The sequence below is a fragment of the Cnephaeus nilssonii genome, assembly GCF_951640355.1.
Source record: "Cnephaeus nilssonii genome assembly, chromosome: 20".
NCBI classification, from domain to species: domain Eukaryota; kingdom Metazoa; phylum Chordata; class Mammalia; order Chiroptera; family Vespertilionidae; genus Cnephaeus; species Cnephaeus nilssonii.
In genome coordinates this window covers 33,957,563-33,983,172 of record NC_137091.1, presented here as the reverse complement: position 1 = coordinate 33,983,172, position 25,610 = coordinate 33,957,563, and the positions used below count along the sequence as shown (strand labels likewise).

Genomic DNA, 25,610 nt, shown 5'->3' with positions numbered 1-25,610 from the left:
TTGTACTAGAGGCCCGGATTTGTGCACCGGTGGGGTCCCTTGGCCTGGCTTGTGCCCTCTCGCAATCTGGGACCCCTCGGGGGATGTCGGAGAGCCGGTTTCAGCCCGATCCCCTGTCTTTATGCCAGTGCCACCCTGTCTTTATTAACTTTTACTCTAATCTTTATTATTTTGTTCCTTTGTCTTGCTTTGGGTTTAGTTTGTTCTTTTTTAGTTTCTTAAGATAGAAAGCTAGGTCATTGAGTTGAGATAACTTGCTTCCTTTTTAATGTAGGCATTTACAGCTATAAATTCCTCTCTAACCACTGTGTTAGCTACTAACTATACACTTTGGTATGTTGTATTTTTGTTTTCATTTTTTTCATAGTATTTTTAGTTCCCTTTGTGATTTCTTCATTGACCTATTTATTGGTCCATATTTAGGAGTGTATAATTTGATTCTCACATACCTGTAAATTTTCCTTCTGTTATTGATTTCTAATTTCATTCCAGTGTGGGTGGAGGACATACTTAGTATGAATCAATCCTTTTCATTTTGTTGGGAGTTATTTTATGGCCTAACATATGGCCTGTTCAGGAGAATGTTCCATGAGCACTTGAGAAAATGGATTATGCTCTTGGATAGTCTGTTAGGTCTAATTGGTTTATAACGTTGTTCAAGTCTTCTGTTTCCTTGTTGATCTTCTATCTATCTAGGTGTTCTATTCATTGCCACAAAGTATTAAAGTCTCCAACTGTTGTAAATTGTCCATTGTCCATTCAATTCTGTCAGGTTTTGATTCATCTATCTTGGAGAGATGTTGTTAGGTGCATATATGTTTATAATTATTATATCTACTTCATGAATTTTCCATTTTATCAATATAAAATGTTCTTTTATTGTGTTTAGTAAAACTTTTTGTCTTAAGCTTATTTTGTCTGATGTCTTTTTTGGTTTCTGTTTGCATGATACAGATGCAACTTGACTTTAAAAAAAATATTTTATTATTGATTTTTTACAGAGAGGAAGGGGAGAGGGATAGAGAGTTAGAAACATCAGTGAGAGAGAAACATCGATCAGCTGCCTCCTGCACACCCCCTACTGGGGATGTGCCCACAACCAAGGTACATGCCCTTGACCAGAATCGAACCTGGGACCCTTCAGTCTGCAGGCTGATGCTCTATCCACTGAGCCAAACCAGTTAGGGCGCAACTTGACTTTATAATGGGGTTAAATTCTGGTAAACCAGTATAAGTTGAAAATATATCTAACCCACTAACCTACTGAACAACGTAGCTTAGCCTAGCCTATCTTAAATGTGCTCAGACCCCTTACATTATCCTAAAGTTGGGCAGTTATCTTAAGTTTTATCTCAAAAGTAATTGCCTTTCTCCTTTTCTTCTCACCAGGAAGCAGTAGACACAGATATGTGTTTTGTAGACATGTTGGGGTGCAAAACACAATATCCAAAAAGCAATGGCAATGCAGTACACTGTCGAGCATCAATTGTTTACCCTTGTGATCATGTGGCTGACTAGGAGCTGTGGCTCACTCCCTATGCCCAGCATCATGAGAGAGTATTGTACTGCATGTCAGTAGCCTGGGGAAAGATCAACATTCAGAATTTGAAATACAGTTTCTACTGAATGCTTATTGCTTTCACGCTGTCATAAAGTCGAAAAATCATGTCAAACCATTGAAAGTTGGGGACCATATGTATATCTTTTTCCATCCTTTTACGGATTTGTCTTTGAATCTAAAGCTTCTTTAGCTCTTTGCCGCATCTACGGTGAGGATGAAGATCATTCTCAGCAATCAGACTGTCGACATTTCAGAAAACGTGGTTATCACTTTGAAGGGACACACAGTTATTGTAAAGGGCCTCAAGGCACTCTTCAGAGGGACTTCGATCACATCAGTGTAGAACTCAGCCTCTTTGGAATGAAAAAGAAGAGGCGGGGCCGCCCCCACGCCCTTCACGCAACGCACGTTCGTGGGGAACCTGGCACTAAACCATTCGTAGACGACCTGCTTCTGGGTCGGGGTTTCGTACGTAGCAGAGCAGCTCCCTCGCTGCGATCTATTGAAAGTCAGCCCTCGACACAAGGGTTTGTAAAAAAAGGGAAAAAAAAAGAAAAAAAAAAAAAAAAAAAAAAAAAAAGAAAAAGAAGAGGCTCTGGGTTGGCAAATGGTGAAGTAGATTGGCTACCGTGCACTATCTGCAGCCATGTACAGAACATCATCAATGGTGTTGTACTGGGTTTCTGTTACAAGTTGAGGTCTGTGTACATCCACTTCCCCATTATTATTCCGGAGATTGGTTCTTTTGTTGAAACCAGAAATTTCTTGGGCAAAAAAATACATCTACAGGGTTTGGATAAGGTTAAGTGTTTCTTGTTCAGTATCTTAAGCCCAGAAAGATGAGTTAATTCTTGAAGGAAATGACATTGAACTTGTATCAAATTCAGCTGCTTGATTCAGCAAGCCAGAACAGTTGAATAAAGGATATCAGAAAATTTTGGGATGGTATCTATGTTTCTGAAAAAGGAACAGTTCAGCAGGCTGATGAATATAGAGATCTGAGTTGTCTAGCCTATAGAAATAGCAAGGTGATGGTTCCTCAGACTTATTTGTGATATTTTAAACATGCAGTAAGAAGCCATTTATTGGGGAAATAATAAAATGTGTCTCTTTAGAGCATGTAGTTGGTGCATATTTATTTTTATTCATTCTGCCAATCCCTGCCTTTTAATTGGATAATATAATCCATTTACATCTAAAGCAATTACTGATAAGGAAGGGCTTTCTTCTGCTATTTTGTTATTTATTCCTATATGTCATATGTTATTTTATTCCTCAGCTTCTCCACTGCTACTTTCTTTTGTATTTATTTGATTTTTTTGTAGTATATGGTTTTGGTTTTTTTCTCATCTCCTTTTCTGTATGTTTTAGTTATTTTCTCAGTTGTTACCCAGGGGATTACAGATGACTTCTTAAACTTATATGTAACAATCTAGTTTGCATTAAGGTCAACTAAGTTTCAATAGTATACAAAAACTTTGCTCCTATATAGTTCCATTTCCCCTCTCCTTTGTGCTGTTATTGTATACAGATCATATCTCTGTATATTTTGTGCTTATCAACACAGATTTACAATTATTGCTTTATGTAGTTGTCTTTTTAAGTTGATAGGAGAAGAAAAGGTATAAAAACCAAAAAAAAATTAATTTATACTGTCTTTATACTTGTTCATGTAACTACCTTTACCAATGTTCTTTTTTACTTCATGTTGATTTATTTTAAAAAATATATTTTATTGATTTTTTACAGAGAGGAAGATAGAGGGATAGAGAGTTAGAAACATCAATGAGAGAGAAACATCGATCAGCTGCCTCCTGCACACCCCCTACTGGGGATGTGCCCACAATCAAGGTACATGCCCTTGATCGGAATCGAACCTGGAACCCCTGAGTCTGCAGGCCAACGCTCTATCCACTGAGCCAAACCGGTTTCGGCTCTTCATGTTGATTTATATTACTCTCTATGATCCTTTCATTACATTTTGAAAGGTTTCCTTTGGTATTTCTTGTAGGATAGGTCTCCTAGCAATGAATTCTCTTGGTTTTGTTCATCTTGGTTTTGTTTTAATTTCTGCTTCATTTTTGAAACACAGCTTTGCTGAACATAGAATCTTGGTTGACAGTTTTTTTTCTTTCAGCACTTTGCATATGTCATCCCACTGCCTTCTGACCTCTATAGTTTCTGATAAGAAAGCAGCCACCAATCTTTTTTAAAAAATATATTTTTATTGCTTTCAGAGAGGAAGAGAGAGGGAAAGGGAGATATAAACATTAGTGATGAGAGATAATTATTGATCAGCTGCCTCCTGCATGCCTCCTTCTGGGGATTGAGCCCGCAACCCAGGCATGTGCCCTGACCAGGAATTGAACCATGACCTTCTTGTTCATAGGCCAACACTCAACCACTGAGCCATGCCGGCTGGGCAGCAGCCACCAATCTTATTGAAGATTCCCTATATGTGATGAATTGCTTTTCTCTTGCTACTTTTAAGATTCTCTCTTTGTCTTTTATCAGTTTGATTATGATGAGTCTAGGTGTGGATCTCTTTGAATTTATCCTATTTGGAGTTCATTTAGCTTTATGCATGTGTAGATTAATGTTTTTCATTAAATTGGCAAAGTTTTGGGTCATTATATTTTTCAAATATTCTTCTGGTCCTTTCTCCATTTCTTCTGAGACACCCATTGTGCATATGTTGCTAAACTGTCTGCCTAGCAAGGATGGAAAATGGCATCTTGTTCCCCAATTGATTGCACTACATGTCTGCTGCAGGAATAAACAGCAGCCTTATATGGGCCAGCAAGTCATTAAATTAAAGTTTGGGGCCCCCTTTTGGTCATGTATTGAATGAGGTATTTCTTGCTGGGAGATGATAGACCATTGAACTTAATGAACTTGATTTGTTTTTCCTCTGTAGGTTCAATGTCAACAACACCATTCTTCATCCGGAGATTGTGGAATGGTAAGTACAGCCTGTGGCTACCTTGACTGTTCATTGTGCTCCGCTCAGGAAGGTGAGAGACCCTGCTGTTCCTGCCTACTCCAACTCAGAGAGCCCATCAGACAAGCCAGTTCCCAGATCTTCTCTCAGAGTCTTCTGTCTTCTTTGTGTGTGTTTTTTGTTTGTTTGTTTGTCAGTTGGTTTGTTTTTTTTGAAAGACCATGAGTCATTTGAATGTCAATTAAATTTCACTTATCTTTTCCTTTATTTCCAGTCTTTTGAAGCTCCTACTAAAAATAAGCCAACTGTTGGTAGCTCAGTTAAAGTAGATAGTGAAAAGACTAAAAATAAATATCATACATACGATCAGAAAGGTAAACAGGTTCTCCTCACGTCATGCACCTATCTTGAGTAGCTGGCACCCTATTATACCTACTTTCTTCCCTTGGTGATGTTGGCAGCCCCTACCTGCAGCATAACTGGTTTCTGATAGGTCAAAGCAGGACAAGCTTCCTCGGGTTGGGCATTGCCTTTGTGGACTCTGGAAGTGGCCCCCCAACCCTAACCCTGCCCCTAACCCTGTGCCATTAGTTTTCTTCCTAACCGTCAAATTGCTCTTTGATAGCACCAAAATGTTTTTTTTTTAATATATTTTATTGATTTTTTATTTTTATTTTTACAGAGAGAAAGGGAGAGGGATAGAGAGTCAGAAACACTGATGAGAGAGAAACATCGATCAGCTGCCTCCTGCACACCCCCTACTGGGGATGTGCCCACAACCAAGGTACATGCCCTTGACCGGAATCGAACCTGGGACCCTTCAGTCCACAGGACAACGCTCTATCCACTGAGCCAAACCGGTTAGGGCAAATATTTTTATCTGCTATGTGACTGCACTTTCTCTGAATGTAGGCGAGAAGTAAGGCAGGGCCTTTGCCACATCATCACCTGACTGGGAGGTGGGTAGACCCCTCATGTCTGATCCTAAGGCCATATGGTCACCTTTCCTTGTCTGCCTGGGCGGGCTCGCTCACCTAGTCTTGGAGCTTGGGAACACTGTGACCTGAAGGATGAGTAGGAGTTGGTTGATGAGGTTGGGAAAGCATGGAGTGGGGGAGGAGATAACTTGTTCAAAGGCTGGATATGAGAAAGGGAAATCGCCTTGTGTGTCCTGCGTAGAGCCTCCCACTGGACAAGTGCCTTGGAGGGGGGTTGGAGAGTTGGGCAGGGGCTGGGTTGGCCATGGTGCCAACTTAGACTTTGTCTTGAGAGAAATGGGAACCAAGGGAAACCTTTGACCTATTTAAGCAGAATGGGAGGGTCGGGTTTGCATTCTAAGACATCATTTTGGCTTCAGGCTGGAGACTCAGTTGTAGGGCAAGAGTGGGTAAGAAGCTGTTGCAGGTTCTAGGTGGCAGTGGAGGGTGGCGGGACAGAGTTGAGAGGTAAAGTGCCAGTCAAGGGGAATGCTCCTGAGAGGAACCTACTGTGACAGTTGCATGAGGCGGAAGTTGAAAGTGACTCCGGGTTTTTGTCCTGAACAGCTGGAGACAAAAGATGGTGATGGCTAGGAGGGGCGGGTTCTGTGGCGTGTGTTGATTTTGAGTCAGGGACCAGTGATTGGGCCAGAGGTGAAGATCTGAGGGCTGTTGGCAGGCATCGCTACTGACCCTGGAGGAGCTGGAAGGCAGGCCTGCCAGCTTAGTGCTGTCAGCAGCCCTGGCCCAGTGCCTGTCATGGCCACACATTCGGAGGGCGGGGCCTGTGTTCTTCAAGTGCACGGCCACCTCTTGTTTCCATAAAGTAACAAATGCCTGGCTCATCTCTAGCCCCCAGTTGACAGAAGAATAAATCCCGGATACTCGGGAATGGGCCGGGTCCACTCACGCTCCACGTGTGGCGTACCCTCGTGGCTGCTGACAGTCGATGCTCTATAGATGATGGCTGAATGGCATGCTCCAGCATCTCCTAAGGGATGAGTCATTAGTTCATCACTTTGGAACAAACACACTTTAAATCGAGTGACATTTCCAAGGCTCTGAAGTGGATTCTGCGTTCATAAGAATACTTCCAAACTTTATTAAAGCCAGCAGCGGAAAGGACTCATTTGGCATTTGATGGCAGTAGAGCTGTGTTAGAAATGTCACATTGTCCTCACTGCCTCAGGGGTGGGTTGTCATAGCGTGGGTGCTGGCCTCTGCAGGGACTGCAGGCACGCGCAGTGCGAGCCTGGCAGCCACGATCGTTGCCCTCCTAGTCACTGAAGGAAGGAGTCTGGGTGGAATGCGGGCAGGTCCCTCGTTTGCAGGAGAGAGGGGCCCTTTCTGAACTTTAAATTATGACTTGTTGATGCATCTTTGGGCCCCTGCATCCTGAATGCTTTTAACATTGTCTGTCTCTAGGCTCCATAGAGAGAAGCTGTCTGGGGTAATGGATAAACCACCCACTCGGGCAAATACAACCTCTAACCCCAGCCTACTCTGCTTGGAAAGTCACTTAATATTCAGAGCCTCAGCTTCCTCCTTTGTAAGATGGGGATGGAGGGGGTCCCTAACTCTCAGTGTGGGCGGGGCCTGAGCCTCTTCTTCTGTAACATGGGGATGGAGGGGTTCCTAACTCCCAGTGTGGGTGGGGCCTGAGCCTCTTCTTCTGTAACATGGGGATGGAGGGGTTTCTAACTCCCAGTGTGGGTGGGGCCTGAGCCTCTTCTTCTGTAACATGGGGATGGAGGGGTTCCTAACTCCCAGTGTGGGTGTGTCTTAGAGCATCGGACTGCCCTCACTAAGTACCACCTCAGAGACAACAGAAATGCATTTCTCCCAGTTCTGGAGGCTGGAAGTCCAAGATCAAGGTGCGGACTGGTGTGGTGTCTGGTGAGGACCCACTTCCTGATTCAGAGATGGCCATCTTCTCTGTGTCCTCACATGGCAGAGGGGACAGGGAGCTCTCTGGGGCCTCTTTTGTAAAGGCAACATGAGGGCTCTGTTCTGATGACCTGATCATCTTCCAAGGGTCCCGCTTCCTATGGCGAGACATTGGAGATTAGATTTCAGCAGGAATTTTGGAGGGAGACAAACATTCAGTCTCTAGCACTGAGCGTCAGTTTCCTCCTACAAAGCAGAAGTGGTTTCCCTTGCTGGATGGCTGAAGAGTTCAATGAGAGCATAAGTGCTGTCACCTTTTGAGACTTCCTGTGTGCAAGGTATTGTGCTAAGCCCTTGACACGTGTCACCTTATTTAAAGAGGTATTTTGTGTATGTTATAAGGTAGGTTCTCTGATCATCCCCGTGCTCCGGGTGACAAGACAGCTGATTTGCCCAAGAAAAAGCCAGGAGCTGGGCCTAGGCTGATGGCCCTGGGGTCTTGCGCTGCCCCTGGCAGCTCTGAGGAGCACCTGTTGGGCGGGGGCCTACCTGCGTGTCAGCCTTTCTCCCAGTTCACTCTTGGCCACTGGACGGGCAGGGGTGTCAGAGCCCCCGGAATGGGTCTTGTGTCAGGCCCTGGATCTTGGGGGGTGGCAGGACAGGGGCTGTGCAGCTAGCACCATGCCTCCTGCCACCGACATGCACCCCAGCTCCTGCTTAGCAACTGGGCTGGGCTTTGGGATTCCCCCCCGGAGCCTGTCTGATTGGGAGGCAGCGGCAGACTCTGCCTGTGCTCTCGAGCTTCCTCTCTCATTTTGTTTGGGTGCCATTCATTTCCTTTTGGTGACTGCTTTATTGTTTTCCATTCTCTCCAGCGGTGCCTTTTTGATTTCCTGTAAATTCCTCTATAATCATACTCTTCCCCCCAAACATGAGATCATAACTGATAATTTCTCTTCTTGTGCTGGGTATTGCCGTTTGAATGTGGAGGTCAAAAGTTGAAACTTAATAAGAGCAGGCATCTCACTTCCATAATTTAGGCTGTGTTTCTCTTTTCTTGTTCTGCAGATGATTAAATTGATCTGTAGGTAGGCTGGGAAATGGAAGGAGATGCTTTTGCACTGTCTAATAGCACCGTGCCTGGAATTTGAGTTAAGTTCCCCGAGAAGCGCCACAGGAGAGCTGGCATGTGGGCAAGTTCCGTGCGCCTTCTTGGGTTTGAAGTGAGACTGTGACACTGAGTCATCGGCCGGTCTTAGAACTAGTAATCATACCGAGCAAAGGTGTCTTGCGTGTATTAATCAGGCAGTGGGGTAACAGATCTATTTCTACCCCGTTTCTGTGTTCCGGAGATGGTGAGGATCAGGGGCAGAGCACACCAGGATCCTACATCCCAAATTAGCAAAGGCACATAGGTGATGGCCTAGATTCTTGATACGTATGTGAAAACTATTTCAGTAAGGATACTTTTTGCTGTTTCTGTCTCCAAACATATAGGCATTCAACCCTAAGTGAGTAAGAAACCCAAGTGGAAAGTGGGATTCTAAGCACAGTGAGAACTTGAGATATGGAGTGCCAGCAGGCAGGAGCCGGGCTGTGGGAGCATCAGGGCCTGGTGCCGGGCGCCTCCCCTGCATGTGGCCCACGCCTGCCTGACCCCAGTCTGGTCCCAGACACGCCGGGCTCACAGCTGCACTAAGCCATTGCTACTTCATGGCTCTGGTTTCTCTGAGTAGACTTATTCATGAAGCCTCTTGAGGATACGTAATTCCAACCAGCTCTTTCTTTGCTCTCCCTGCTGCTGTTCTGGAATTTTACCCTTTGCATCACTAGGGGTGGAAGGAATGGTCTCGGGGGTCCAATGGAATTGGATTCCCATCCACCTCTCCCACAGAACCATCCCCCATACATTCATCTGCAGGAGAGACGGAATTCCTGTCCTTTCAGCTGGGTTTTGTTGAACACTGTGGCCCTCTGATGCTTAAGAGACTGATTTTGGAAATACTTCAGCCCGTCTTGCTACTGTTTTCCTCAGTGGAGCATTCAGACCTCAGTTAATTGGTGCCTTCATCCTGGGTTTCTTGTCCAGAGGCAGCTTTGTGACCTGTGAATATTTAAGCGGGGGGCAGGGGAGGAATTGCACAAATGAATCTCCGCCTCGTCCAGTTTTTGTCATTTCTGGCCTGAGCCTTGGCCCTGCCCCTCCCCCGCCCAAGGTGCTGCCCTGGGAGTGGTGATGCTCACTGGCATGGCCAGGAGCTGGGGACTCTGCAGGAGTGCCCGTCTCCCACCACATCCGGCACCTCCTCTTGCTGGGGGAAGAGCCCCTGCGTGCTGTCCAGACCTCTTAGGTGGCATCTGTGAGGTCTTGTCCCAGGGCCTTGGTCCTCGATGCTTCATGGAGGAGTGGCCTTCTCCTCTCTTAGGGATGGAAACCTTGCAGATCGCATTTCTAACCGTGACTTGTGCATCCTTTGGGGCTGAGAGTGACTTGTGCATCCACTGGGCCTGCAGGGCGGGACCACGGCGCAGTCCCCCTTTCCTTGCCTTTCGGGGCTCAGGAGTAATGGAAATAGCCTCCTCAGGTTCCGGGAGTGAATTTGTCCTCAGGATGGGGAGGAACTGCAGAATGCCGGAAAGCCCTCTTCGCTGCAGTAATCTTAGAAGTTTCTGGTGCTTGCCCTAACCGGTTTGGCTCAGTGGATAGGGCGTCGGCCTGTGGACTGAAAGGTCCCAGGTTCGATTCCGGTCAAGGGCACGTACCTTGGTTGCGGGCACATCCCCAGTAGGAGGTGTGCAGGAGGCAGCTGATGGATGTTTCTCTCTCATCGATGTTTCTAACTCTAACCCTCTCCCCTCCTCTCTGTAAAAAATCAATAAAATATATATATATATTTTTAAAAGTTGCTGGTGCTTGTGTCATGGAGAGAACTGGGCCAGGCTGGTATGCCTGGCGCCAGGAGCGACATCAGGCCCAGAGTGCCCTGGGGGCAGGTGGGGAAGCCTGTGCAAGCAGACGGCTATTTTCAGGGCCTTTAAACCCTGGATGAAATGGGCCAGGCCAGTGCTCGGCCAGGCCAGTCTCTCTGGAGAACTGCTTTTGTGGGGTAATTTGCCCTGATTCAATTTGATTTTTTTTTTTTTTAATATGACTAAAAAAAATCAGTCCCCTAAAGAAAAAAAAAAAAGGAAAAAGAAAACCGGTCCTGAGAAAATCAGCTGGAGGCCTAGTTTGTCACCTTCCCCAAAGTGGAATTGGAGAAGCAGCAGGACTGTGGTCCTCGGTGGCTGACAGTGCCTGGATCTCTGCAGGGAAGAGAGCGTGGTTGGGACTCTGTCTCCTTTCTCCTCGGGCTGATAGTGAGCTTTCCCTTCTCGTCTCCGGAACCAGGTGCTCAGGCTGCGGGGAGAGGCCAGCGGAGGGTCTGTGAGGTGGGCTCCTGGGGGTCAAACCCTAGGGCTGGGGATGAGGCAGTGGTGGTGGGAGTCTGGGCTGAGAGCCCCTGTCCTGCTCAGGGCATGCCAGGGTGCGTGACTCCCACACTGACCTGGTGAACGCCCCCTGGGGAGGCCGCCCTTTCTTTTGAAAGGAGGCCTTTACCTCTCCTTGCTGAAAGGAAGGTGTTTCCAGCTTTGGCGCAACGCCCAGATCCTGTTTCTAACGCAGTGACTGTGTCTGCTCTGGGCTGCCTCCGGGGGGGGGGGGAGACTCCAGTGAAGAAGAGATTACAATGTGATAGCTTACGGAGGATTCCTATAGACAGGCCTGGGGACAGAGAGCTGCGTAGCCTGGATGGGGGATGGAGGGAGCCCCCCTCCACCTTGAGAAAAGTGCCTTTCTTGTGGGAGCTGGAGGATGAAAGGCAAGTTCCAGGCAGAGGAGTCTGCTGTGGGGTCAGGGTGGGGCCCGGAGAGCTCAGGAGTCACCTGTAGTTTTAACTTCGTCCTGAGGACATCTAGAGGGCACGGAAGGATTTGAGCAAGGAAAAGCAAGGTCAGGTTTGCATTCTCTAAAGCTCTGCCTGTCGGGGAGCAGACAGCCTGGAGGCGTGGAGGCCAGCAGAGGCAGGAGTTGTTGTCCAGGCTGGAGGGAGTGGGGTCTGGATGGAGAGAAACCGAGGGTCTGAGAGAGGTGGTGGTGGTGGATTCACAGTCCGTGGTCATCAGCTGGGTGTGGGAGCAATGGACGGACCAGAGGGAGGTGTCTGGGAGGATGTTGGTTAAGTTTTACGCAGCAGGCAGGGGCTGGCAGAGCTGTGATTGAGGTAGGGCACATGGATGGGTGGGCGTTTCTGTCACCGTGAGCTGGAGGTGCCCGGGGGACCTGTGCCAGAGGGGCTGTGGGAGCTGGGAGAGAGGAGGGGTGGGGGGGGCAGGGAGGGGAGGGCTGTCAGGGACTTGAGGAGGGGTGCCAGGGGAGGCACTTCCTCTGGAGTCACTGATGCCTCTGGGTTTGGCAGCTGGGGTGAGAGGGCAGCTGGCAGAGGGAAGAGGAGGGGAGGAGGAGGGGAGGAGATGAGGAAGAGGTTCCAGGTAAGCTAAAAGCTGCGCCCACTCCTCTCCCAAGGCAAGCACTGTTTCTGTTCCCTTTCCAGAAATGTGGCTGTGTAGTGGGGGGTAAAGCTTGGCGAGAGGAGGAGGAAGTAAGCGAGCGGTCATGGAGCTTTAAGTAATAGAGACCAGGTGGATGGAGGGGTTGAGGCTGGGATCTGAGCCCAGGTGTGTGCGGGAGGAGGGGCTGAGCCTGACCTGGAAGAGGACACCCTTCCCTTATAAGGGGGGAGGGGGTGAGCATGAAGGGGCAGGGGAAGGTTTGGTTGTTTGAATAAGAGGTGAAAGTGTACCCAGCTGCTGGCTTCTGTGTTCTCCAAGTAGATGAGTTCGTTTATCGTCTGAGAAGGGGAGGGAGACACTGAGATGGGGAGGGCAGAGATCTTAGCAAGGCAGAGCAAGTTAGAGTCATATATATATGTGTGTGTGTGTGTGTGTGTGTGTGTGTGTGTACACCGTATTTTCCAGCGTGTAAGACGACTTTTTAACCCAGGAAAATCTTATACGCCTAGTCGTCTTATACGCCGGAAAATACGGTAGGCCTCCTGCAGGCCCCCTTGCAACTCGTGGCAGAATGAGGGCCAGGTGGAGGCTGTGGGGCTGGAGACAGAGCGGCTGTGCCATCCACTCCCAGGCAGGATTTCCCTGCAGCCCCTGTGGCCCTGGAGCAGCACTCACAGGCTCGGGCTCTGGTTTGACTCTCATGGAGGTTTGGCTAAGCCTGTGTGGATAGGTGGGCACAAGGCCTGGAGGTCTAAATTGTTGGTAGGAGTGGTGGCCGGAAGGATGGACCAGGGATCTAAGCTGAATAGAGGCGGAGGGCCAGAGGCAGATGCAGCTGGGGCGGTTCCCCCCCGTGTTGCCATCACAGCGAGGCCCACTCCCACGCCCCAGTTCCTCAGGCTGGCGCGCAGGGCAGCAGTGGGGAACAAGACACCAGGGCTGCGCGGTCATCCTGTGAGCGGGTTTGGATCTCAGGAGCCGAGCTGCTCGCCCGAGTCCTGTCCGTGGCTCTGGACCCTCCCCTCCGGAGCACAGGAACACGCTTCCTGCTCCCCAGGCAGGTCGCTCCAGCAGCCGGGTGCAGGCACCTTTCTGATGGTAAAGAGCAGACTTTCCGGGTCAGTGTCTGCCCTCAAGGAAGGAAGCGGGTCCATTTGGAAGAAGCCTCAGTGGGCTTGGGGGTTTGCCTTGGCTACACTTCTCTCCGGCTTTGCTGCTCTTGAGGGCGCCGAGTGCGTTCCCTGTGGAAGAGGCAGAGGTGGCTTGGTTGCAGGTGCGTCACCCGGGGTCAGAGTGCAGAGCTGGCCATGAGGGATGGCTGAGGACTCTGCTCCTAATGCCTGGCCCAGCTGCCACTTGGATGCCCGGACCTGCAGTTGCTTGTTTGACATGGTAGAGGTAGAAAGCAAGCATTTATTTAGCTTCTCTGTGTGAGTCTGACTTGGGATGCGATTGATTGCGAAGACCAGAAACCTAACCATATTTGGGCAAATGAATATGAGTGTAGTGTGAGGACTCCCTGGAGGAAGTTGGATCTCTAGTGGTCAGCAGGCTGCGCCTCCTGCTCCACGTGTCCCCTCTCCCCCTTGCTGTCTCCCCTTGTCTGCTCCTCGTCCTGCTTCTCTCTGCAGAACGCTCTTCCCACACTCACTCCTGCACCATGCCGCCCCTCCCGCCCTGCCCCAGTCTCAGGCAGGGCTCTGACTCCCATGGTATGTCTGGGCTGCCCGGGAAGGGGAGACCTCCTCGGCCAACGGGGCAGAGCCCTGGGAGGCACACACTGAAGATTCAGGTCTAACAGCCTCGCCATGTAGATCTTCCCTCATTTTGATGGATGAGGAGACAGTCTCTGGGCTGCTTCTGCCACCCACAGCAGCTTCCGACCTCGGACCTCGAAACGGCCTGCACACCGAGGCTGGCATTGGGTGAGGACGGGCAGTGCTTAGTGCAGCGTTCACTCCTGCAGTTTGGTGACCCACCCCCTGCCTGGGCAGCCCATTTGCAGCCTAACTGGGCATGACCTGGCCCTGGGATCCTTCCCAGGTTGTGCAGGTGTGGCAGCCCCGGGGTCTCCCTGGAGGGGGCCAGCCCGCTCCTGCTGAAAGTCACTGACCCTCCCTGTTTTTCCCCTCCCTGCAGCCGGGTCTTTAAGACGGACATGGAGCTGGAGGTTTTGCGCTACACCAACAGGATCTCCAGCGAGGCCCACCGGGAGGTAAGCAGGGCCCCGCCTGTCGGAACGCTGTCTGGCCGGGGTGGGCGAGCTGCCTTGCTCTGTGTGGGGCCAGAGGGCAGCGTCAAGATGGACGGTCTCAGGGCAGCTGCAGTCCCGAGTGCCAGTGGGTCAGGCAGGAAATGTCGCTTCAGCCAGTCTCTTTTCTGTTCCCCAGCGGGGACAGGGCAGGGACAGCAGAGGTTAAGGCACCCACCCCCGAGAATTTCCCAGCAAGAAGTCCTCACTTCCAGGGGGGGTGGGGCTTTCCTTCCTGGTATTCCCAAAGGCCCAGCTCCTTTCAGAGAATCTGTTCTCCCGCAGGGTCCAAGCACACTGATTACCGTCCTCCGTTAACCATCCTCACGGGGTCCTTTCCCAAGCCTTCCCACTTTGCTGAGGATCGAGAGCAAATAAGGAAGTGAGGGTCAGGGTGATGGGTTAGCCTGGTGCCTGCCTGGTGACAATCACCGCTTTGTGTCAGGAGACAGACAAGGGTCATTTGTGGGCAACAGAATCTTTTGTCTGAATTCATTTTCTCTGTGTGTTTTTTTTTTAAATTTTATTTTTCAATTATAGTTTTCATTCATGATTATTTTGTATTAGTTTCAGGTGTAGCATAGTGGTTCGGTAGTCCTATATTTTACAAAGTACCCACTGGCACCGTGCAGAGTTACTGCCATGTTATTGACTGAACTCCCTATGCCGTACTTTACTTTCCTGTGACTATTCTGTAAACACCAGTCTTTTCAATCCCTTCGCCTTCTCCCTCAGTCCTCGAACCCCCTCCCCTCTAGCAAATCAGTCTGTTCTCTGTATCTATGAGTCTGTTTCAATTTTGTTTGTTCATTTCTTTTGTTCATTAGATTCCTTACATAAGTAAAATCATATGTATTTGTCTTTGACTTATTTCACTGAGCACAATACCCTCTAGGTCCATCCATGCTGTTGCAGATGGTAAACTTTCATTCTTTCTTTTGGATGGCCAAGTAATATTCCACTGTAAAAATGCACCACAACTCTTTTAGCCACTCATCTGTTGATGGGCACTTGGGTTGCTTCCATGTCTTGTAAATAACGCTGCAATGAACGTGGGGGCACATATATTCTTTTAATGGCAGTTAAACAAAGGAAACCTTTTAGGTCAGTCATCGTAGCTCTCTGAGCGTTAGGTGTTCACAGATGTCTTGATCAAATCTTACCTGCCATCAGCCGCCGCAGATCTGCGCTGGGTGTTTATCGGCTTCCGAGTGGAAGTGCTCGAGTGGTTAAATGAACTGTGTAGCTTTTGGAGCTATAAAAACGTTCTAATTTGTCACATTTTTGCACCATTGTGTGCACATAACGTTCTTTTCTTTTTTTAAAGAAGAGATTCTTTTGAAAAAGTGCTATCCCTTATTTATTAGGCAGTGCCACTTCTTAATACAAATGTCTTCGCTTAATATCCACCCTCCAGGTGATGAAGGCTGTAAAAGTGGGAATGAAAGAATATGAGCTGGAAAGGTAAGCTGCTGTGTCTCTCTGGGTAAAGATTAAAGTGTAAAAACAGTAATTTATGTTCCCTGAGCAAGTAGCAGATGAGGTGCCTCAGTGGCGTGGCACGTTGACTGGGGACGATGAGCTGGGCTTGGGCACTGTGGGCAGAGGCCCTCGCCTCCGACTGTGGCCACTTTGCTGGTGCTTGGCAGAGTGTTTGATGGTAATGGTCTGTGATTACTTCTGAGGCTGCTTTAGTGCCTCATCATTTCACTCCCTGGACTTTGTTTGTGCAATTTGCAGGAAACTTTACCAAAGAGCTGCTATTGTGACTCTGAAGGGCGCTAGTGAAACAGCCTGTCATTTATGTGTAAACACGGTCATTATGTCTGCTGCTAGGACAATGCGGTCTCAGGATGGCTAAGTGGCTCATAAAGTGTTCTGGAGAGCTCCACTGGCCTTGGCCTGCGGTGAGCAGTGCAGGCTTCCTGGGGCTGCCCCGCCACGTGGGTGTGGCCTGCCCAGCCCTCACCTGCTCCAGGGCCTGGGCTCAGCATGCTCCTGCCAGTGGCATGAAGAATCCCTTGGTCAGACCCAAACTGCTCCGAGGGCTCCTTCCACCCATGTCCTGGGTCACCCACCAGTGACTGTACCATCTGGAAGCTCCCCTGGGGAGAGGGCAGGGAGAGGCTGCCATTTCTGTACCCCATCCCGTCCCCCCCCCCATTCCCCCCCGCGCCCCCCCCCCCCCCCCCCCGTCACACAGTAGGAAGTCTGCGTTTCCCCCTCTGTGATATAGTAGGAAATCCATGTTTCATCTCTGCCCCAGTTCCTGGCACAGAGCTTCTAAAACCCTTAGTATTCCCCCAGTGACAGAGTCTGTTGTTGTTCATAACCGGAGGCCCAGTGCACGAATTCATGCACAGGTGGGGTCCAGCCGCCCCACCCCAATGGTAGCTGATCGGGGCTGGGCCAGCCGGGGGGAGGGGCCTCGGGCAGTTGAGCGGGGACTGATCAGGCCGGTTGGCCACCGCAGTGCGCATCATAGCGACCGGTTGTTTGGGTTGTTCCAATTGTTCCTTCGTTCCGGTTGCTTGGCTTTTATATAGATAAGCCTCTTTCAGCCACACCTGAGTTTATGCTAATGACGTGCTAGGGACTGGGAGAGAGGCTGGAGATTGAGTTCTGACCAGTGATTTTTTCAATTGTGCCTCCATGTGGAACCTCTGTAAAAACTTTGATCCGCAGGGTTGGTGAATGCAGGGGAGATGCTGGGAGGAGTGCTCCTAGAGGCGTCGATGCACCACACCCCTTGCCCCGTGCCTTGCCCTGTGCATCAGTTCCCTCTGGCTCATCCTGCATTGTAATCTTTACAAGAAAGTGGTAACAGTACAGGAAGTGCTTCCCTGAGTTCTGTGAGCCATTCTGGCAAATCATCAACCCAAAGAGGAGGTCATTGGAACGCCAGATTTATAGCCAGTCAGTCAGAAGTACGAGAGGCCTGGACTTGTTATGTCTGAAGCGGGGATTATTCTGGTGGGATTGAGACCTTCACTCTGGCAGTTCGCGTCAGAAGTAAGCGGCAGGACACCCAGTTGGTGCCCACAGAGAATCAGAGAGCTGGTGGTTGGAAAACCCACACATTTGGTGTCAGAAGTGTTGTGAGTACAGAAAAAAGAGTGTTACCGCCGAAACCGGTTTGGCTCAGTGGATAGAGCGTCGGCCTGCGGACTGAAAGGTCCCAGGTTCGATTCCGGTCAAGGGCATGTACCGTGGTTGTGGGCACATCCCCAGTGGGGGGTGTGCAGGAGGCAGCTGATCGATGTTTCTCTCTCATCGATGTTTCTAACTCTCTCTCTCTCTCCCTTCCTCTCTGTGGAAAAATCAATAAAATATATATTGAAAAAAAAAGAAAAAAGAGCGTTACCTTTCACCCTCGGCCCCCGTCCCGATCCTGGACTGCCCTTTCCTACCTGGCCTTAGAGCTTGACGCTGCCCCCCCTTGCCCACCTCGCAGGGCCCAAGTCCGCCTGGGGCGCCCTCAGGCCTGCTCTGCTCCCATGTCGCCCGCCCAGCTTTCTGGCCTGCCCACTTCGTCAGGGCTGGGTGAGGGCGCGGTGCAGCCGGAGTCAGCGGTGGGAAGCAAGGGCGTTAATGGTCACCATCACATGGCTTGGGAGTAGGTGTCTTTTTCAGCATCTAACCCCGAAAGGAGTCCTGAGCAGGGAACCTCTGGTTTCTCTCCTCTTGCCCTGGGGGGATGGAGCACGTGCTTCATCGGGGACCCAGGAGGATGGGGAAGGGCAGGCAGATCAGAGCGCCAGCCTTGGCCTCCCCGTGGTCTGCTGCCGTGCGGTATCTGCTCAGGATTTCCAGTGTCCCTCACCCCGGGACAGGAAGAGGTCGCCTGCTACCAGGGAAGTGGTGGGGTAGGGGAGGGGTCCCTGAGATTGGCACTGTCCCAGAAATCTGGTCTCATCTTAATTGGCCTATAGTGACCCACAGCTGCTGCCCAGTGTGGATCCCTGCCATCCGCTGCAGCTGGCTGCCTTGTGCCCTGTGCTGCGGGGAGCTGAGCTCCGGAGGTGACTCTTAGGAGGGGCCTGGGCTCTCTCCCGCACCGGGTCCGAGAGCCCAGCCCTGCTGCAGCCAGACAGGCCTGCATGTGAGCTCCGGTCAGGGGCCGGTGGGAGTCCTTCTTCCGACTCCTTACCCTCCACCCCCTCCAGGTAATGCCAGTCTTTTTTTTACCTTTTAGGAAGAAATTGCAAACACTGCTGCCGCCCCCAGAATAGTGTAATGAACCTCAAAGTCCCCATCAGGATTTTTATTTAGTTTTGTTTTGTTGCAGTATTTGAGACTAAGTCCCAGGTATGACATTTCTCCTGTAAATGCATCACTGGGCGGCTCAGTTGATGAGGATATCTTTTTCCTTCCCATAGCCACCACGTCATTATCACATCTAACTAAGTTAGCAGTAGATCCTCCATTTTACCAATATCTAGTCCATATTGGTCTAAAACTATCTTTTTTTTTGAGTTGGTTTGTTCAAGTCAGGAGTTGCATTGGGCTGTTGTTTGAAGGAGGGTCTCTTTTGAGGCCAAGCCCTGGGAGAAGTACCTTTGTCTTCAAACCGCTCAGCCTCTACCCCCTCCCCCATTCCTGGGTTCAGCGCTCTGCTGCTGCCTCTGGGTTCGGGGCAGCTTTCAGAGAAATGAGATCGTGGCCAAGAGCAGCTGCCCTGAGGGTGCTGTGTGGCATTCATTCAGCCCGATGTGCCAGGTGTGTGCACCGACTGCACCTGCTGTGCCTGTGCCCAGCCCGTGGCCAGTCATGGGAGACACAGAGGGGAAGCGGTGCCTGCCCTCCAAGCCACGATCTGAGGGTCCCTGGGAGCTGAGAGCAGGGGGGGGCTCCTGGGGTAGAGGGTGGATGGAGTTGGGGACTGCTCTGGGGAGAAGCTGAGGCAGAGATAATAAGAGCAAGAGACGGAGACTGTCCCCGAAGATGGTAGGTCGTGTGAGGACATTGTCACATCCTGGGGTGTCCCTGGCCACATGGGAGGGGGGCACCCCTGGGAGGTGGCACATCGCACTGTCACTGCGGAGTGCTGGGGTCAGTTTCGTGGTCTCTGTCCGTGGGAGCCCGGAGGCTTCCTCTTGGAGGTTCCCCACCTCGCTTACCGCGGTGTCTGCCCCACGGCTGGTGTCAGGACACACACGTGGGTGGGTTGGCTGGATGGACAAGAGGAAGAATGTCCTGAGCTATTTTCCTCCTGTCGTCTGTGCCACTGTGAACACCGGCCTTTTCTTGACCAGGTGAAGAATAGAAAACCTCATCTGAAGCGTTAGCCCCCCATGGGGTGCGGCCCTTTAAGCACAGGCTGCACAGACCCCTGGGAAGGCCACCGACTCCTGGGTTAGAAGTGTGCCTAGAACCTGCTGGACACCCCCCGGGGGCATGGCCACCCGCAGCCCCAGAACGGGGCACGGGGCAAGCAGGGCAGGGACTCCTGCGGGTCGGGAGCGGAGCGAGGGTGGGGGCGGAGGGAGGCTGGTGATCTCCACGGCGGGCACAGCACCACCAGCTCAGGGTGCTCAGGCTCGCTCAGACACGCTGGCTACCAGGAGACCACTTCTAAGATTTATGCTTTCAAACATTTTATTATCAAAAGTTTCTTATAAAATCTTGAGGGCATGTTAAAAAAAAAAAGCGTGAGCTGATGGCATTTATTAAGAGACCTCCTCCTTCGTGCTGTGCCTGTGAGTGGGGTTTCAGAGGGAATGGAAGTCATTTTCCGCAGTGGAGGTGCAGTAAATTGTGTTAAACCAATAAGACATTAATGTTTGGGTAAATCGGGCGCTAACAGCCTCTGACTGCAGGCCCAATCAGGCAGGCCATTTTGCCGCTCATATTATTTAATGTTAGTGGCGTAACCAGCTTGTAGCCGGCTGGCATGGGGCTGGCAGCCGAATCAATTACCTGCAAACACTAATTTAGAGCATGCTCAATTGGCTGTGTAAGCAGGTCCCGGTTCACATTTGCCACAAGGAGATTAATAACTTGATGTTTTTGACAGCCTGGGACCTTAATTGAAATTACGCTCCTTCTCTCCAAGCTGTGAATGGGGCATTTTGGCCCTTCCCTGACAGCTCCTACGGGGATTGTGCGAGTCGTTTGAAAGGCAGACGGACTGTGAGGTGTGCTGGGGACAGCATGGCGGTGTCCTCCCCGGGCCGGGATCCTTCTTGGCAAACACCCCAGGCCCATCTGGAGACCCTCGCACGGCCTGGGCTTGGCTCTGCTCTGGCCGAGGCAGCAGCCACAGGACCAGCCTCCCGCTGCCTTTCAGTCGTTAATGAAGAACTTGCCCAGCTGTGCTCCTGGGGGATCAAAGTCTCCTTGCCTTTTCCTGCCCTTTGGGCCGATGGAGAGAGTCATGATTCTGTGTGTTCTTGTGCCCGCTGGGCCCGATTGGGGTTGGAGGACAGAGACCCAGCCTGGGGTTTTTTTCCAACAAATACCACTGATACACACATACACACACACACACACACACACACACATCTCACCCACACCACGTTACAAACATTACCCACACAGACACATGCACACCCCACACATACCACACACACACTCATTCCCCATACATATTCACACACACCACTCACATACCCCTCACACACGACACATACGTTCACACCTGCCACGCACAACACCTGCCACATACAACACATACCACATGCATCACACCACACACACATAAACACCCTCTACACATATGTACCCCATACATATCACACCATTCACATACCTCTTACACATACACTCATACACACAATACACAACACCTACTACATGCACCACACCACACACATACTATACATACATATACTCCCCTACACACATACCCACCATACACATACCACTCACCCCATTCACACCCTCACACATACCACATTACTCACACACTCCACACACTCACACACCATACACACACAGCACACACACACTCACACACCATACACACACAGCATGCACACTACACACTCACACACCATACGCACACAGCATGCACACTACACACTCACACACCATATACACACAGCACACACACACTCCTCAAACGCACACACCATATACACACAGCACACACACACTCCACACACTCACACACCATACACACACAGCATGCACACACTCCACACACGCACACACCATATACACACTGCACACACACACTCCACACACGCACACACCATATACACATACCACACACACACTCCACACACGCACACACCATATACACACAGCACGCACACACTCCACACATGCACACACCATATACACACAGCACACACACACTTCACACACACACCATACACATACAGCATGCACACACTCCACACACTCACACACCATACACACACTCACACACCATACACACACAGCATGCACACACTCCACACACTCACATACCATACACACACAGCACGCACACCACAATTCACCATACACACACTCCACACACTCACACACCATACACACACAGCATGCACACCACACATTCACACACCATACACACACAGCACGCACACTACACACTCACACATAGCACACACTCACACACCACACGCACACAGCACGCACACACTCCACACACTCACACACCATACACACACAGCACACACTCCACACATTCACACACCATACACACACAGCACGCACACACTCCACACACTCACACACCATACACACACAGTACGCACACTACACACTCACACACCATACACACACAGCATGCACACACTCCACACACGCACACACCATATACACATACCACACACACACTCCACACACGCACACACGATATACACACAGCACACACACACTCCACACACTCACACACCATACACACACACTATACACACATAGCACGCACACACTCCACACACACACACCATACACACACAGCACACACACTCCACACACTCACACACCATACACACATAGCACACACACACTCCACACACTCACACACCATACGCACACAGCACGCACACACTCACACACCATACACACACAGCACACACTCCACACACTTACACACCATACACAGCATGCACACACTCCACACACCATACACACACAGCACACACACACCATATTCACACTCACACACCATACACACATAGCATGCACACACCATATACACACTCACACACCATACACACACAGCATGCGCACACTCCACCCAAGCCACGCGGTGCTGGGTCAGGTGGTTGGTCTCTCACCTCAGCCACTCCAGGGAGCAGGTTGCAGAGCCCTCACTGTGTCCTTGTTGAACAAGGCCCTCTTTTTCTTTTTTGAGGATTATAAAATTTAACTCCAGTCAGCATAATTGGAAGGTGGGAGAGTTAAAGGAAACCCCACAACCCCACTAGGCCCTGGTGATTATGGCTGCAGAAAGCACAGGCAGTTGAGGCAGACAAGCTGCCTCTGTCCGTACCGCCCCCCACCTCCACCCCAAGGCCTTGCCCTGCACAGTCGACGAGCTTATCCCTCACACTACCCCTCTGCCCCCATCAGACTGGCTGCATCTCCAGCTGCCTCTCAGCTTAGCAGCCTCTTCTTCCACCAGTTGGTCCCTCCTGGAGCCCTGTCACCACTGAAGGATCCTCTCAGATGCCTGGGCCCTTCTCACTCGGGGTCTTGCCTGGAGCTCTCCCTGCTGGGCGTGCGGGGCATGCTGGTCATACATGTCCCTGACCACAGCCCTCATGGGTCATGCAGAGGATCCAGTTTTCATTGATGATGGACGTCAGCAAGAGGCTCTCATCTCCCTCCTTCCTGGAGGTTGTGGAGATGTACAGCCAGCTTCCATCCACCTGGGAGTGGTCAGCCTGGGCAGTCCCGGGCACCAGTGAGGCGCCCTCAGTTTTCCTGCCCCCACGAAAGTGCTAGAGTTTTGCATGAGGCCCTGTGGGGCCTCTGAGACCCGCCCCCCTGGGTAAGAACAGGTATGATAGGCCCTTCTCTGTGGGCCTGGTCACTGTCCATGGGCAATGCCCTGTGACCTCCATCGCAGATAGAGCCTCTCTCTGTTGGTCACTTGGAGGGATGAGCTGTGGCATGGCTCATTCAAAAAGGGTCCTGATGCCATGGCCCATGTGGCTTAGATGGTTGGGCATTGTCTGTGCCCTGGAAGGTTGCCAGTGCGATTCCCGTTCAGGGTACATGCCCACGTGTGGGCTCCTTCCCTGGTAGGGGGTGTGCAGGAGGCAACTGATGGATGTTTAGCTCGCACGTCGATGTTTCTCTCTCTCCCTCTCCCTTTCCCTTCTTCTCTCTCTAAAAATCCATTAGAAATCTTATAAAAAATAAACAAAAAGGGGCCCCCACGACCCCACGTCTGGGTGTGGTGAAAGCCGCTCTTGGCCTGTGTGGTGAGGCTGGTGCAGGTTTCCTGCCAGCACTTCCTGGACTGTTGGGGACAGGCCGCACGTTGCCACCGCGGAGGGCTTAGGAAACCCCCGGCGGTGCGGTGCCCCTCGGGAAGGCAGCCCCGAGTCCTGCACCCGCCGGCCACACCTCAGTGAGCGGAGCCCTTTCAAAGAGCCTGGGTCGCCTTGGGTGGGCAATTCCTTGGAGTCCAGAGGAGGCTGCACCACCCCATACTAGCAGAACCGTCCCGTGTGCCCACCCAGCCTGCTCTGTCCACACCACCTGGCACGAGGGAAGGGAGTTGCGCTCTCCAAGACGCTTGGCAGAGCCTGGCGTTGGAGAGTGTAGCTGGGGCCTCGGGTGGAGAGGCTGTGGGACTCTGGCTCAAAGCAAGGATAGCTCAGTTTGCCTCTTAAGAGTAACTGAGAAATGGGTACATTGAGGGTGCCAACCAGCCTGGCACCCAGCCAGAAAGTGAACAAAGAACCAGAGGGAAGGGCTTCCTGCAAATCGTACCTGGTCCACGCAGCTGTTGAGGACAAAGCCGACGGAAACTTCCCTCTCCAGTGCCAGGGGAGTTGCCCTCGAGAGAATCCCGTTGAGTAACAGTGGTGCCAAATGGCATCTTTAGGATATGACTCCAGGGTTTTATCTTTGAGCCTGATTCTGACTGTTGATTTCCAATAAGTGTTTACTGCCAGTTAAGGAAGTAGTGTTTTTTTCCTCTGGCTTGCTAGGAGATTTTCTTAGGAAAGGGTGTTGAATTTTATCAGCTGCTTTTTTGGCATCGTGTGTGTATGTGTGTGTGTGTGTGTGTGTGTGTGTGTGTGTGTGTGTGTGTGTGTGTGTGTGTTTTAAGCCATTAAAAAACTTTGTATTTTGGAATAGTTTTAGATCACAAAAAGGTAAAAGGAATACTAGACAGTTCCCACATACTCTGTACCCATATTCCCCCAATGTTAACATGCTGATGATACATTCGTCACAACTCATGAACTGTATCGATACACTGTTATTGTCTGAAGCCCACACTTCATTCCGGTTTCCTTAGCTTTCACATGATGTCCTTCCTGTTTCTCTGTTCCAGGATGCCACGGATTACACTTGTCCTGTGCCCTTAGTCTCCTCTTGGCTGGGGCAGTTTCTTGCTTTGGGTGATCTTGACAGTTCTCAGGAATACTGGTCGTGTATTTTTGTAGACTGTCCTTCCATTTTAGTTTTTCCCATGTTTTTTTCCACGAACCCGTCTCTATACCGTCATCTTCAGAGGGAAGTCGCTGCCCATAAGGAGTGGGGTTACGCTCTGTCTCCCCGGGGGAGGGGGAGCTACACACACTATTGGCTCTTCTTCCCCACTTATTTATATAGTCAACCATTTATTTACTGATGTCTGTATAGATAGATATCTTACACTTTGGATTATTTGATATTATGCTATTTATTTTGTTGCCCAAATCATCCCAGCTTTGGTCACTGGGACTCTTTCATTTGGCTCCTGTGTCCCTCCGACATCCCTTTCTCCCCCGCATCATTTTGCCTTTTGAGCACAGCCTTACTTTCTGCCACCACCAGATGCTCTAGGCTCATCCTGTGTATTCCCCACTCCAGCCCTAGAATCAGCCATTTCTCGGAGGTGCCCTGGTTCCTTCTATTGGAGATGGTATTGGACACCGAGATTGGGGGCTGGTGTACCTGACTTCTTGGTGTATGACCAGACTTCTTGGTGTATGGCCAGCATGGCTTCCATGGCGCACACTCTCCTTTGTCTTGGTGGATTGCTATTTTAACAAACTGCAGGACTGAAATGGAGAGAGCATGGTCCCTGTAGAGACTGGTGTCCTGAGTTTGAGTCCCAGGTCTGCCACTTGCTGTGCCTCAGTTTCCTCCATGGAAAAAGGACAAGGTAGCGCTTCACAGATGGTTAGGAGGATTTGGTGAATTAATGTATGGACAGGGCCGATGACATCCAGTAAGCATTATAAAGGATTGCTTTGTTGTTCATACTAGCATTTTATGTAGACTCAAATAGGGGATTGAGCTATACGTTTTAAATTCTCT

At 50.5% G+C, this 25,610-nt stretch overlaps 1 protein-coding gene across 1 annotated transcript in view; it reads left to right on the top strand.

Moving 5' to 3' along the window:
- The window catches only part of PEPD (peptidase D), a 119,130-nt gene that overhangs the window by 37,595 nt on the left and 55,925 nt on the right, over positions 1-25,610 (top strand). Inside the window, exons 7-9 of the mRNA XM_079799578.1 lie at positions 4,479-4,523; positions 14,060-14,135; positions 15,589-15,635. Of these exons, the coding sequence (XP_079655704.1) occupies positions 4,479-4,523; positions 14,060-14,135; positions 15,589-15,635 (168 nt within the window). The remainder of the gene's footprint in view (positions 1-4,478; positions 4,524-14,059; positions 14,136-15,588; positions 15,636-25,610) is intronic.